Source organism: Macrobrachium nipponense, chromosome 4 (genome assembly GCF_015104395.2).
Source record: "Macrobrachium nipponense isolate FS-2020 chromosome 4, ASM1510439v2, whole genome shotgun sequence".
NCBI classification, from domain to species: Eukaryota; Metazoa; Arthropoda; class Malacostraca; order Decapoda; family Palaemonidae; genus Macrobrachium; species Macrobrachium nipponense.
The window spans coordinates 12,250,524-12,265,275 of NC_061100.1; the positions used below are offsets into that span (position 1 = coordinate 12,250,524).

A 14,752-nucleotide genomic window follows, 5' to 3' on the forward strand; every position below is an offset into this window, starting at 1 on the left:
ACATAAAACTGCCCAAAGACTCCTTTTCTGTTATTTACTAGAAGTTCATATTAATTTATTTGAAAGGATACAGAAATGAATAACATAAAGTGAATGGCTGATCCATGTACTTCCCTCGTGTTACCACTCTTGACAGTACTGTAATATGTCAGAAGAACGGAGGTAAATAATTAAATATTTTGCTTCAGTACTATGCTTAATCTGTTGCTTACTTTACAGTTGAATATTCTAGATTCCTTTCACTAATCTCTCCTCAAAAAGGGTTAACCTATTCTGAGGAGGACTCTGTAACAAAAGTCCTTTTTGTACGAAGTACTCACGAAATCAAGCATTTGCAGGTCTTCTTGCAAATTATCACAAAACTGACGTTTATAAACACTGCATAGCTGTTGAATTCCCTTAATTTTTGTTTTCCCTGACCATTAAGACTTCCCCCTTTTAGAGAAGGGTCGAGCTTTTCCCTTGAAATGAAAATCTTGCTTTTTTTTATTAACCATTCTTTCTAGTCTCCTTCCGGAGTAGACTAGAAAAAAAAATGGCACACGGATGCAAATAAAGATAGACACCTTCCCATATTCACAATGTGGAAGTCAGTAAGACTTGGACTAAAATGTTTTCAGAATGTTTCTTTCCTTCTACTACCAAACTTTGGATTTCCCTTTTTACTTCTGTTTTTCCCTTAAAAGTTGATTTATTGCTTCCTCAGAGGTTAAGCTCAATCTCTTTCCCTTTCTTTTCGTTTTCTTTTTTTTCTTCGGGCCTGGCCTAGAAAAAGGGAATAGCCTTCATCGAAGTAGACCAAAGCATTCATCACTATTATTCTATTGTTTCAAAGGACAAAATCAGTTACCCCTGACAAAGATGGCTGCGTTTGATTAGCACAAAAAAATAAATAAATAAATAAAAATAAAACACACTAACTTCTAAATTAATTTTAAAAATATATATTTTTTTTTACCAGAGTAAGGATTTTTTCCAGAAAATTATAATTTGCACAGATTCATCACTAAAGTGCATCATAAAATCTGACATAATCACATAGCACATAATAATCTGTGTCTGAAAGATTATGCAGAAAGGAAAAGCAGGTAAAAAGGCATGCACATCTTAACAAGAAATTTAGTTTCGTTTTGGAAAACCTACACAGAAGAAGAACATTATTCACGCAGCAGAAGCTATCATGTGCAATAAACAGCAAAAGTGTTTGTGGAAAAAAAGAGAGGGAAATTTGGTCTAATCTAGAAAGAGAGATGCGACAGGGCTCCTCCCTCTTCTCGTTCATCGCCGCCCATCTCACGGCATCCCCGAAGCAATACATCAGTAAATCATGCAACATGAAACGTCAGATCGAGAGCAGCCGAAAATAAGACAAACAAGCTTTTTTACCTGTCATAACGACATGCACGCCCCCCAACAGAACCACCCACGGAGGCTCGAAGCGCGACCACCCAACACGCCCATAACTCGCCTATCTTCCTCGCGGGTGACAGGGCTGTGAGAGCGTGTACCACGATCGTAATAACAATATAACACCTACCTTTGTAAACCGCTATAATGGGGAGCGAAAGGGAACCTCGCATGTGTGTTTATGCCTGTCTCGCTGCTCTGATGCAATGGTCCGCTGCACGTACGGATTGAATTAAAAAATCGGCAAGACAAAAAGTATGCCAAGGGGAATCCCTAGATTCTGTGTTCGTGTGTTTTACCACAGCTCAAAATGTACGACTAAATTCAGTTTTTCACTAAGGTGCAGTGCCCCGCAAGAATGGCCCTTTTGCAAACAAAATCCATGTCACATCAACAGCAAGCGAATAATTTACTAATAACGCATATATAATACATACATAACAATATATACTATATATATATATCATTATATACAATATTTATATATGATAATATATATATACATATTATATATATATATATATATATATATATATATATACATATATATAATATTTCACACACACACACACGTGAGAATGCAACGTCACACAAATATAAATAAGAGACAAATGTAGCTTAATATCATTCAACTCGGGAGGCTTCAGTCTCCCGAAAAGAGTTGAGAATGGTAATAAAAGACGACTCACCTAACACGCCACATATTCTTCAATTTAAAAGCCATCGATACATCTAAAATGAATTACGATCACACTAAAACAGGGTTCGATCCTATCTAACCTGTTTCCTCGCAAGATCGCTGGATATTCAGAGACGCACACCACAGATCGGGGAGGAACTTTACGTTAAAACACTGACAAAGACGACCATCGACTCTATAAACAAGTGAAAAATAGGAAATAATGCAAGAGAGATAAAGAGATTTAACCTAGAACAATTAAAATCAATGTAGACTAAAGTACAAAATTTGCCAATATTTAATTGATTTACAAAAAATCATAATTCTGTAAAATATATCATTATATTTGATAGTAAGACCATTTGCAAGGGTTCGAAAAACAATCTAAAAAAATAGCAGAACTTAGCTGGTCCGTTTTCCAAGCACTCAGTGTACGTGCAAGCAAGAGCAGTATCCATTTGTTTATGCTTGAGTCTATTTCGAGGCTCAAGATAGAATAAACTGTTTCTTAAAGTCTTGCTATGATTTATAAATGCGGCTTCCACGTAAACACTCCAAGATTTTCAGCGATTCCAACGTCTAAATGTTACTGACAAACACTTGCAAATATATAGAGATAAAAGACATAAAAAATGGGTACGTACCCGGAATCTAAGGATGCGGGCATTTTCAAGTCTTTCAATTTTACGGTGTAGAGACGCTATAAGCGGCCTTACCACGCATATAAAGGTAAAAAAAAAAAAAAGGACGAATACAACCTAATCCACTCGTAATGTTTATGCAAAAATAATAATGTCACGAGATGTCAATTTCAGTTACCCCCAATCTCTTAAATATCAGTAAATTGGCTTTCTCAGGTGGTTGAATAACGTTGCCTAGCATATGCTTAGGCGGATACAATACGACCACTCACGGCTGCTTGATATAAAAACGATGATAAATCAGATGCATAGAGTGCATTTTTCGACAGATAAACACAAAGGGTGAATAATGCACATCAAACAACAAAAATCATTTCGACAAATCTTTAGTTGGGAACGCAAAGAAACTAATGAGCGAACCTTGTGAAACCAAGAGCCGAAATGCTTTCGTTCCGTAGAGCAAACGAAGGCAAGGCGATGGGGGGGGGGGGGGGGGGGGGGGGGGGGGGGGGGGGGGGGGGGGGGTGGGGGGGGGGGGGGGGGGGAAGGGGGGGGGGGGGGGGGGGTGGCGGCGGCCGCATGGCATGAGTATTGTACAGCAACATATAGCTTCCAGAGCCGAGAGCTAAAGTGAGACGAAAGCTGGCGTGTGTTTATGGGAGCCAAAGATAAACAGATTGCACAGAACGACTCCGACGTAAACAGTTTTGGTTTAGACAGAACGCCGTTGCTTGCAATGACACGCACACACACAAACACACCCACACTAAAAAAAAAAAAAAAAAAACGCGCTTGCGCACACAGCTGGTTTATGTTTGGGTTTGTGCCTGCAACGAAGGAAGCGGCCACCCCACTAAACAACCATCACCGATGATTCGTCTCTAAACAAAAGCTGATGTTTCGGTAGTTGGGGGGATGGGGGAGGGAGTGGCTGGCTGGGAATGGTTGTGGGTGGATATTTGGGTGGCCATGGAGAGGAATCTGCTGCTACGGGAAGGGAGGAAATACGGACCTGAAGTTGGAGGTCACGGGGTTATGTTATGTTCGCTCAGAATCAATTTGCGAATAATTTCCTATGGCAGGAGAGGAATAGTTAGTTCTTCAGCCATAAAAGTGGAACAATCCATAACCATAATAATTGCAAAATTCATTAAAATTGATTGACATGCTACAGAGTTTCTGCATTGCACACCCGATCGCATGTTTTATCTGCTGTCTTTTCTAACGCCACATGTATTTTTTAAACCAGAAGTAGCGTGAATGACAATGTCATTAGAAACATTCAGAGACAATAATAAAATGGAAAAAATAAGAAGGCACGCACTATACGCAAGATTTCAAAGTCTTTACGAAATGATAAAAAAACCGACATAATCATTTAGCTAAGCTTTTGCAAGAATAGAATAGAAGAGAATTTACGATTTTGGCCATATTGGGACCTAGGTATGAGGTCATTCAGCGCTGAAACGGAAACCGATAGTAAAAATGGTGTAACGGAGGAAGATGTTGCCGTTGCGCTATTAAGCATTTGTCAGGAGAGGATGGAAAGTAAGATGGAATAAAGAACATGAACGGAGGTGCAGTAAAAGGAATGAAAGAGGTTACCGCTAGAGGCCAAAGTTAAATAATTCCTACAGTGCATCGCATGAGGAGCACAGACGGCACTAACCCCATACAAAAAAGTTTTTCCAAGAGTTAAAAGAAATTCAAATCCAAAAGACGAGACAAAACCCCCTGAAATAACCAGTATGAAGGATCCTAATTTACCAATGTGTCTTAAACAAATGTTTCAAAGCTCACATGTACTTTATAACTTCCAATGACATTCCCTCGGTTTGTTCATCTAAATCGTGTATTGAATTGAAGAGTGTAACTACGGTGGAGAAACATTTCGTGTTATGGCTAATTCAGTTCGTGAGTGAATTCAATCCGTGCACCGATTACAAGTAATCATTAAATCAATACAAATGGGTTCATATAATTTCAGTATATATCAACTGACGAGTACATGCGTTAAATGTATATATATATATATATATATATATATATATTATAATATATATATATATATATATATATATATATATATGTATATATATGTATTATAATATATATATATATATATATATATATATATATATATGTGTGTAGATATATATATATATATAGATATATAAAAAACATAGATATTTATATGAGCGGAGAATGAATCTAATCCGTTATCAAAACATAAAAATCCGGAAATAAATTCAATTAAAAGTAAACATCCATTTCAAACCAAGTACAGAATAATTCAGTCTACTCTAAATTCAATTATGCTCTACATAAAAACGAGAGATATGTATAAATTAAATTCACGAACACTGAATCCAGATAAAGATACGTATTCAGCAAGTCATCGGGACAGCTAGCAATAAAACTCAGGCGTACACTGTATTCAGGTGAACGCAATAACCAAATCCGCATTTAGTCGGCAATCAAGCGCCAGTGGATAGAAGTCGGATAGAGATGAATTTAATCCGCGTACAATACCTGTTCTGGATCGAGAGGTGTGGGTTGCCTGGAGGGTCGCGCAGACAGGTTGATAGCTCCGTCTCCGTCTCCCTCCTCCAACACGCCGTCGTCCTGCAAAATAGGAAATGAAGAGTTTGATTTACCTCGCAAATTTCCATGACAGCTAACCATCTCAACATAAGCAAGAAACCTGAATGACGAACGGATACTGTTCGAGTAAGGTAATATTTCTAGGTACATCACTTGGAAGCTCTTAATATAGGAATACTTTCCTATCGAAGTTTACATAATTGAATAAGAACATGTTATTAATATATTAGTGTAATTGAATTAAAAAAATTCATAGGATAGAGGAAAAAAATTAACAGTTTCTCTCATACAAGAGTGACAGAATTTTCACTGCATGCAAATGTTTGCTTACAAATGTTCAATACACAAAAATTGTACATTATTTTTTGTAAATGAAAACTAAATCTAATTTACCAAACAAGTTTTTCTAATTAATATGAGTGGAAATGGCTCCTGAACTAACTGTTCAAGCCTTAAAAATTAGGACAATTTCTTACAGTTCATAAAGCAAAGACTAATGACATTGAAATCCAAAGATTTTTGCCAAAAAAAAAATATCAATCACAGCAGCAGAATGCAGGAGCGATAAGTAGCAGAATAAAAATAATCCCTTATACCTATATCATGTTGAAAAGGACAGATGCGCCGAAGACAAGACGATATTAAATTTTATATCACTGACAATCGTGTTATCTGTTCAATACAAAGAGATCCTGCGGTAAGGAGCTTGTCTTCCAAAAGTTCTTTCAAACTTATATTATTTGAAGAGGAGTGTTGGGATGTTTAAACATAAAAGATGGAAGAAAGTATGGCGAGGTGTAAATTTTATCAAAGAAAGAGCAGTCCTTGGCCATGCCATTATCTTCTGTTACGAGAAACAGACCCCACAGAAATTATACAAAATCGAAAATAAGTGACGAAGACGGTCCTGCATTAAAATAAATCCATCGAAGCAATCATTCAGAATATTCTTGTTTAAAGACTTCGTTTAATTCATTATAACCATTTTTAAATATAAAGGTTTTCTGCGCATCATTTACTTCATTTGGAACGGAAGTTATAATTTCTGTGGGAAATGTGTGTTGGGGGACTTAAGTCAATAATATACTTCCAAAGCAATAAAAACTACCAAGAGCACTGTTTACTTAATCTACGCATAAAAAACTTATTAGATGACTTGCAATCTTTATTGAGGGGATCGTCAAGATGTTGATTACATACCGAATTTACAGAGAAAACTTTTACATACTTATGAATAATTTCTCTACAGGGGACACAACATTTACTGACGATGAAAACTTCGTGTAAATAAGATCTTATAATACTTACGGAAAAAGGAAATCTACGTCATGAATAAATTACACAATATATAACAAACATTATAATTCGAAGAAAAGAAGTTAAGACAATAAACTATTCCATTATGGTAAACACTATAATGTAAAACTTGCTTCACTAGCTCAATGTTTACATGCTTGTTCACTGCCAATCTAAACAATACATAAATTGTGGTGTAAAGTTTTACACAAATTAATAAACGTGAAATAACTAGTCTCTCTCTCTCTCTCATATATATATGTATGTATGTGTGTGTGTGTGTACATACATACATACATATTATATATATATATTTATATATATATATATATATATATATATATTTTGTATATGTATATGAAAAAAAAGAGAGAGATGATGATATGAGGTGGTAAAGCGAAATAGCACGGGTAAATACAAATGTATCAGGATTCCTATAGGTGGTATGGACACGTGAAAAGAATGACAAAGAATTCTTGGGAAGAAGGGCAGCAACGTTCTCACATCATATAAAGCCAATAATAGCCGAAGGCTCAAGAGTGCAAACAACGACTGGAAGTTTCTGGCGCAGTTAATGAGAAGGGGTTATCAATAGGATGATAATGCTATTTTAGTGTAGCGGTTTAAATCGGTTACTGCTAAGGTAGTTTCCTGCGCAAAGGTTTTAATTTCGTTTAACTGAGGTGGGAGGAGTCAATTACCAGGGACCTCCATTATTCATCCTTCAATTTGTTCCAAACCTTTTGCATGTATTAAGGGTAATTAAAGATATGTCCATGAAATTGTTCAAACAAACTGGTTAAACGATTTGTGATTTATTACAATTTGTATTCATTTTTCATAAAATTTTCAAAACTGAATAAAATCTTTCTAAATTATTGACATATAATTTTTTATTCCTCAATTTATAGCATTTCCCATTATCTTCATTTCTCACTGATGTATCTTTTTCTATACTGGCGATATTAATAGCGTTATTGTTGATTTTTAATTTTATATATATATATATATATATATATATTATATATATATATATATAGTATATACTAAATATTGTATATATATACACATGTATATATATATATATATACGTACATATACACGGTATATATATATATATATATAAAAAGTAATTATATATATATATATTAGGTATGGATATTGTATATATATATATATATATATAGTTTATATAGTATAATATATATATATGATATATATATATATATATATATTATACATACATACATACAATGCGCGCGCGTGCGGTCGCCTGTATGTGAATACATAACAGCTCAAAGTCAAACTAAAGCCCAAGGCATAAGCTAAAAGCTGGGATCTAAACGCGTGTTTGAAGTATTCTAGATATCGACGAATTTGAATACAATACTAGCAGTCAATATATGGAATCCACCATTACCAAACCTTAATACAATAACAACAACTTCACACGGTTTCGTGACATCCCACGCAGTCGGCCAGGAAAAATAACTATTAAAAGCTGTTCGCTAAAAATATTCAACTTTCCGGAAATGTTGACCTAAAATGATAAGGATGACCCCCAGTTCGTTATTCTTCGGTTGCGCGACGCAGCAGTAGGAGCGCTCGGTAACTACAGTTTTTTAGATACTAATAGTTGAAGAATACGGTTAAAATGTTCAAGAGGTAGCAAGTTGAAATAAGACGATCTGGATACAGCGGAACTGCCAGTAAGTTCACGTGAGGGTATTTTAGGACTGGAGACAGAGGACAAATGAGAAGTGAAAGTTGTAATTTCGCAAAATTTCCCTGTAACGAACAACGTTTAAACATAAATAGCAAGAGTTGATACGACAAAAGCTTTACCCATAAACATACAAATAACCCCGTTGAAACGAGTAAAGTTCATCAATGTACAATCTACGTTACGCTCATGATTGGCTCATTAAGTGACTTTTTTTTCACGATAAGCACGGACGCATTATGTATACATTTACGCATTATACGCATAACAACATACTACTGAATAAAACTTCTGGAATTACCAGTCGATTAGCCACAGGTATACACAAAATCATAATTACTGCTGTCTATAAGCAAGACGATTTCCCGTCATTCAACGTTAAAACCTATAATTTGCTCGCGACCGAGTCGACGCATGCCCAGAAGCCGGACCCGACCCCGACCCGAAAGATTTGATGTTTTCCTGTTCGTGCTTTAATGTTTTCGTTGGGTTTGTTGATCGTGCAACGCCATCATGCGATGATTGTAATGAAGGTGTTATTTTATGAATTCCGTGATATATAGCGGTCGATAAGCTATGCAACAACAACAATATCATCACAACAGTTACTTCAGAAATACGATAATCGTGGCCCAAATACCACGGCAAAGAATAAACTGAGGAAAGGTAGCGGGTCAAAGCTGGCATTTGCTCTGCTGGAACAGTAGGTACCTTCCTGTTAAATACAAAAACATAAGACATTCCTGACTTCCCAGAACCAAACAGCAGGAACTACTAAATTTGGAATTTACAAAAACAGAGAAAGTCTATTCTTAACTACGTCATAGGGCGTATCCTGAAGCAGAAAATCAAAGAAATGTAGTTATACCTAACAAATATAATACACATGGAACTCTCCTCTATCCCATGTATTTAGTGATCCCTTTAACTGCCCCTGTTGAAAAGGCATGTTAGTCGTCAGTACTTCTATTAATTTTTACCATTTCCATGCTTTTCCTTCTTCCATAACCTTACTTTGCTTTTCCTTCTTTGATAACCTTACTTGTGCAGTTTCGTTAATTCACCAAAGCAAAGAAGGATGATAGCGGATGGCAAGACCCACAAGAAACTAAGTGATGTACCAAATACCCAAAAGATGGACCCATGAAGTCCTTGCTTGGTATCTTAAGATTCACGCACTAAATGTCCATGGTTACCACACCTAAGAATACCGGATGTCTAACACGATGAATGAATAAAAATTCCCCAATTTCAAACGACGATTCTAACATTTTGCTAAATTTTGTTAAAGTTCACCGATCCAGGTCTCGGTAAGGACTTAACCTTTGCCTCTTGTTTCACTGCATGTCTAATGAAACATTTGACGTGTCCTCACATAGAAACGTGATCTCCGAACCTTGTCACAAAACAAGGCAATACTAATGAGTTCGTCTAACAACTATTTTTTCAAAACAAAATCCTATTTAGAAAAAAAATAATTTTCAGTACTCGTTCTTTATCCAGGTTGTTAAGATTCATTAAACATGGGTAATCCATTGCCACTGACATTTTCATTATTATAATCAATAAACTTAATTTGTTAATACAATACAACCATTGCGTATCAGGAACGCCCAAGCTAATCTTCGGGGAACATCATTCAAGAACATCATTCGGGGAACATCATTCAAGAATAGGATATACCTATCCTATTTATGCAAAATATATACGTGAATATATAATATATTTTATATATATATATATTATATACATACATACGTATAATATATATTTATATAAATGTTTTATGGGTAAAGTCTTCCTCGGAAATAGTTCCTATTGACTGCTGCTGCAAAATTGGCCTCCAGTATTTTAAGCCAATATTTCCCTAATTAGTGAAATATCGTCCAAACGTAGTCGGCGCTACATGCACATCACCATTCAAAAATATATGTATATATACAGCATACATTTTATACGTATTATGTATGATTTTAAGAACAACTCGACCACAAGAAACAAAACGGGCAATAAGCAAAACCAAGCACTGACAATCCACCTATCATCGGAGATAAAGCCGTGTCCCATTCCAAAAACAACAGACACGAAGCAGATTGGATGCAGCATTGTTATATTATGAAGTGGAGACGGAGAAACAGTGGGACCACCGGCTGGCTCGATAGGTCAGTATACAATGTTCAAAGCAGGCTGCGTGAAACCAAAAGGTTACCCAGGAATACTTGAGCTCTGTCACAGGCTGCCCTGCTGAAACTATGATAGGTCAATGCTACACTGTTTTAAAGTTAACGACAGCACTTCCGAACAGGGGGAGGGGGACAGGAATCGGAAAGGGGCAGAGGATATCTCTCTCTCTCTCTCTCTCTCTCTCTCTCTCTCTCTCTCTCTCTCTCCGCTCCTGAGATATAAATCAGGCATTATTAATAGTATGTAATGAAATATTTGGAGCAAAATGCGACGAGTAGACTTAAAAATAGCTTGTTTTCAACTCCCCCTTCCACAGACGACCACCACCGCACGATATCCGTAAATCTTTCTGTGCGGCCAGTGGGCTAGAATGATTTCGGAGTTACTAGACTAGACAGCCAAATTAACAATGAGAAGTTATTCCTTGTGCGGTAGGGTTAATCCAGTAATAATAGTTTCGCTGCCAACCTGTCAAAGTAAAAACATTACACAATATATTTCGACTGCTTCCACTATTGAATGGGAATATTTAGGACGTGTCCTTGAGTTATATTCTAAGTCACTCGTAAAATACACTTAAGAACAGAGCTGGAAATGCAGATTAACGTAACAGTTACTCAACAAAACTGTACCCCGTAGGAGGGCTAGTGCTGTCGGTGCACATCACGCGGTGCACTGCAAGCATTACTTAAGGTTCTTCGGCCACTAGCTGCAACCCCTTTCATTCCTTTCACTATACCTCCGATCAAATTCTCTTCCTTCCATCTTACTTTCTATACCCTTTCATAACAATTATTTCAACTTTATTTTTAGCGCTGAATGACCTCATAGATCCCTGTCCTTGGCCTATATTTTACATTCCAATCCAAATTTTTCCACCACAGCACAGCGCAGGTGAAAGCGGACACTGAAATGTTACAAAGACAATAACAACAGTAACGATAATATTCACAGCAATAATTAGGTCCCAGTGCTTCAGTGGCTGACAGATTCGCTTCATAATCGATCCCAGGCAGCAACGATTTTGGTCTGTTTCCTGAAAATAATTAGGTAGAGTCGCACCCCATTCTTAGGAAGGGTATAGAGGGGTTTAGCAAACTCATTCCAAGACTTTATGCACACCAGAATGTTAACATATCAAAGGGGATATGGCAGATAGTTAAGATAGTTGAAATATAAATTGACAGTCATAATATCAGCCACCAATAATCACTGCTTGCTTACACTTAAGCTATGATCAAATAAAAAAAAAAACAGACACAAGCACTACACGACTTCCATGAAAGGCCAGTTTTCCACTTTCTTCATGATGCATGAATTAAGCCATACTTGTCTTTCCATTCCCTTGGCCAATTCTCCGCCTTTTGTTCCCCACCAACGTTAATACAAACACGCAAAAAAAAAAAAAAAAAAAAAAAAAAAAAAAAAAAAAAAAAAAAACAATGACTATACCATCCTCTTCCGCCCAAAACCCTTTACAAAAAAAGAAGAAAAAAATAAAAAAAAGGAGGGGGCCCAATGCACATTTACTTCTCTTAACCAAAGAAGCCAAGAGGCTGTTACGTAGTTAACACAGATAAGCGTCGGCTATTTACCCTCACAATCACACGATTGGCCATTTGTATGCCATTTACAACTTATAGTGTTTATCAATTTGCCGTGGCGGAGCTCTTTCGACTGAATGGAAAGACGGGGCGGCGGGGAGGGTGAAAAGAAGGGGGTGGGGGAGGAGATAGCTCTCTCTCTCTCTCTCTCTCTCTCTCTCTCTCTCTACAGGCACAGATACGAGAAAGTTGAGCGGTGGATAGCAAAGGACAGAGAGAGATATCGAATAACCGGAGAAAATGAGTAAAAATGGGATAATCGGATAAACAGAGAAAGGGTCTACGAAAGAGATAAAAAGCGAGGAGAGAGAGAGAGAGAGAGAGAGAGAGAGAGAGAGAGAGAGAGAGACTCCCTTGCATAAAAACAAAAGCCTCTTGGGCAAATTATCCCTAACAAGACTCGTCGAGAAGCACATCTCCGAAAGGCAGACAAGAATTCACTCCAATAATTAGCATAGAAAGAGGCCATTTTCTTTTTCTTTCTGCTAACTGACGCTCTTGGGCGAAGAAAGAAAGAGGCCAGATACCACCGCCACCACCACCACCACTCCAAAAAAAACTTCTTTTCTTCGAGGATTTTTGTCTTCTTTCGTTTCCATGTCCAGCTTTTTGTTGCGTTCTTCAATTTACTTTTCGTGAAGTTTCTGGGGAAGGATAACACTTGGAAAGAATGGAAGAAGGGGGGGGGGGGGGGGGGGGAAGGGGGGGGGGGGGGGGGGAGTTGGTTGGTAGGATGGTCCGTCAAAGGATGTTTCTGGAGGTACACATCAAATCGAAATATATAAAAAAATAAAAAAAAAATAAACAATGAAAAACTAATAATTTCTAGATCGTTGTGCGATCTGAAAGCTCTTTATGGAAAAACAGGTTCATGAGTCAGTCATTACAAAATAAATTAGCAGAGCAAAAGCATCCAAATAAATGACCTTTAATGCGAACGATGAGGGTAAAGTGACAAGCAACAAAAAAATTTCTCGAGAGTGGTTCACTTGCAAAAAAAAAAAAATAATAATAATAATAATAATAAATAAAAAAAATAAAAATATATGCAAAGGTCACATGCCTTGTTCGTTTGCACAACTCATCTCTTAAAAGATGAAACCACATCCGCCGTTCTTGGGTTTCCCATACGGATTTTTGTCATTTTTTCCTGAAATGTTAAAGCAGAATGACACCAGTTTGAATTAACCGACTTGATAACTGGGGACTGTAACTTGCAAATGAACTTAGTAACTAAAACTATGAACTATAAATGCGGACGGTTACTAAGAGCTCTTTGGTCTGCCGGCGGCCATATTGCCACACCAACAAGAGGGTCAAGGTTCGACTCTCATTAAAAACCGATTTTTCCCCGGTTGACCTAAGCAGTAAATTGGGTGCCTGATTGTTAGTCAAGTTTGGCGTTCCATAGTACGGGGACGGCAACCTTATCCCAACGGAAATCCTTAAGGGGCATCACCTTTACAAAGCAAAAGGTGTGTGTGTGTGTGTTATATGTATATATATATATATATATATATTATATATATATATATATATATATATTATATATATATATATATATATATGTTCTTGCTCCTTTTCCAGACTGCATACCCAACGTTCTTTCTTCAGATGTGAGACGGAGGTTCCAGCAAGCAATAGGTCGAATCAACAACATGCAACTGTGCCCAAACACAGGCAACAAAACAGCCGAAGGAAAAAATGCCGTCGTGTTACAAGAATGACGGTTACTGAGAAAAACCGCAAAACAATATGTTGAAAGGCCAGGGTTATTGTAAACAGCATCAGCTTTAGAAAAATAAAAAGAAGTCTAACAATGCGCAATGTTTTCGTAGATCAGATCCACACGGATAAAAACATAAACAAGAAAATAAAAAAAAAAAAAAAAAGTATTCTAGAATATATAGAAACAAATGACATCAGTGCTGGCGCATGAGGTATTTGTGTCGCCTTACTGGTCAAGATACTACTACGGAATTAATGAAGGTGACAAATGAACTCAACACTTGTGTTTGTGCGAGTGCGAGTGTATGTGATCGAGAGAGAGAGAGAGAGAGAGAGAGAGAGAGAGAGAGAGAGGGCGGGGAGGGGAAGGGGGGTTGGAAGTGCTACCTGGCACTCTTCCGATAGCGTTCAGAAAGAAGCACGCTATAGTACTATTAAATCAACAACTAGGGCCACCGAAGGCAACACCCGCACGGCCAAACAAACACCGAAGGCTTCTGGGTCCAGCACGAAACACACGGATGACTCAATAAGACATTGTTCTCGAGAACCATGGAGAAGGTAGTCCCTGGCACCCGGGGTCCCCATCTTTTCTTGACCAGTCAACAACTCTTTTGTCCATCATTAATCGTCTCTCATTATTACCAACATTGTTTTCAACAATTGTATTTTTTTATCTCGCTCACACACACACACACACACACACACACACACACTAATCCCCCAAGGTCTGCAGCTTGTCTCTAAGGATTTATTTTGAGGACGAAGTTGCCAGCCACTAGTAATGTCACTCCAAAGACCAAAATCATACTATCTGCTCACCTACCGGTCAGGAAGCCATCGATTTAACGAACATTTTTGTGCCTGGTACTCATTGGTGGTGCTA

The 14,752-nt window shown here is 37.2% G+C and overlaps 1 protein-coding gene across 22 annotated transcripts in view; it reads right to left on the reverse strand.

The window, feature by feature from the left end:
• LOC135210713 (forkhead box protein P1-like) overlaps positions 1-14,752 on the reverse strand; it is a 627,610-nt gene that overhangs the window by 338,562 nt on the left and 274,296 nt on the right. For all 22 annotated transcript variants that reach the window (XM_064243497.1, XM_064243492.1, XM_064243493.1 and 19 more), the window contains one exon: positions 5,260-5,352. In XM_064243497.1, the coding sequence (XP_064099567.1) occupies positions 5,260-5,352 (93 nt within the window). The remainder of the gene's footprint in view (positions 1-5,259; positions 5,353-14,752) is intronic.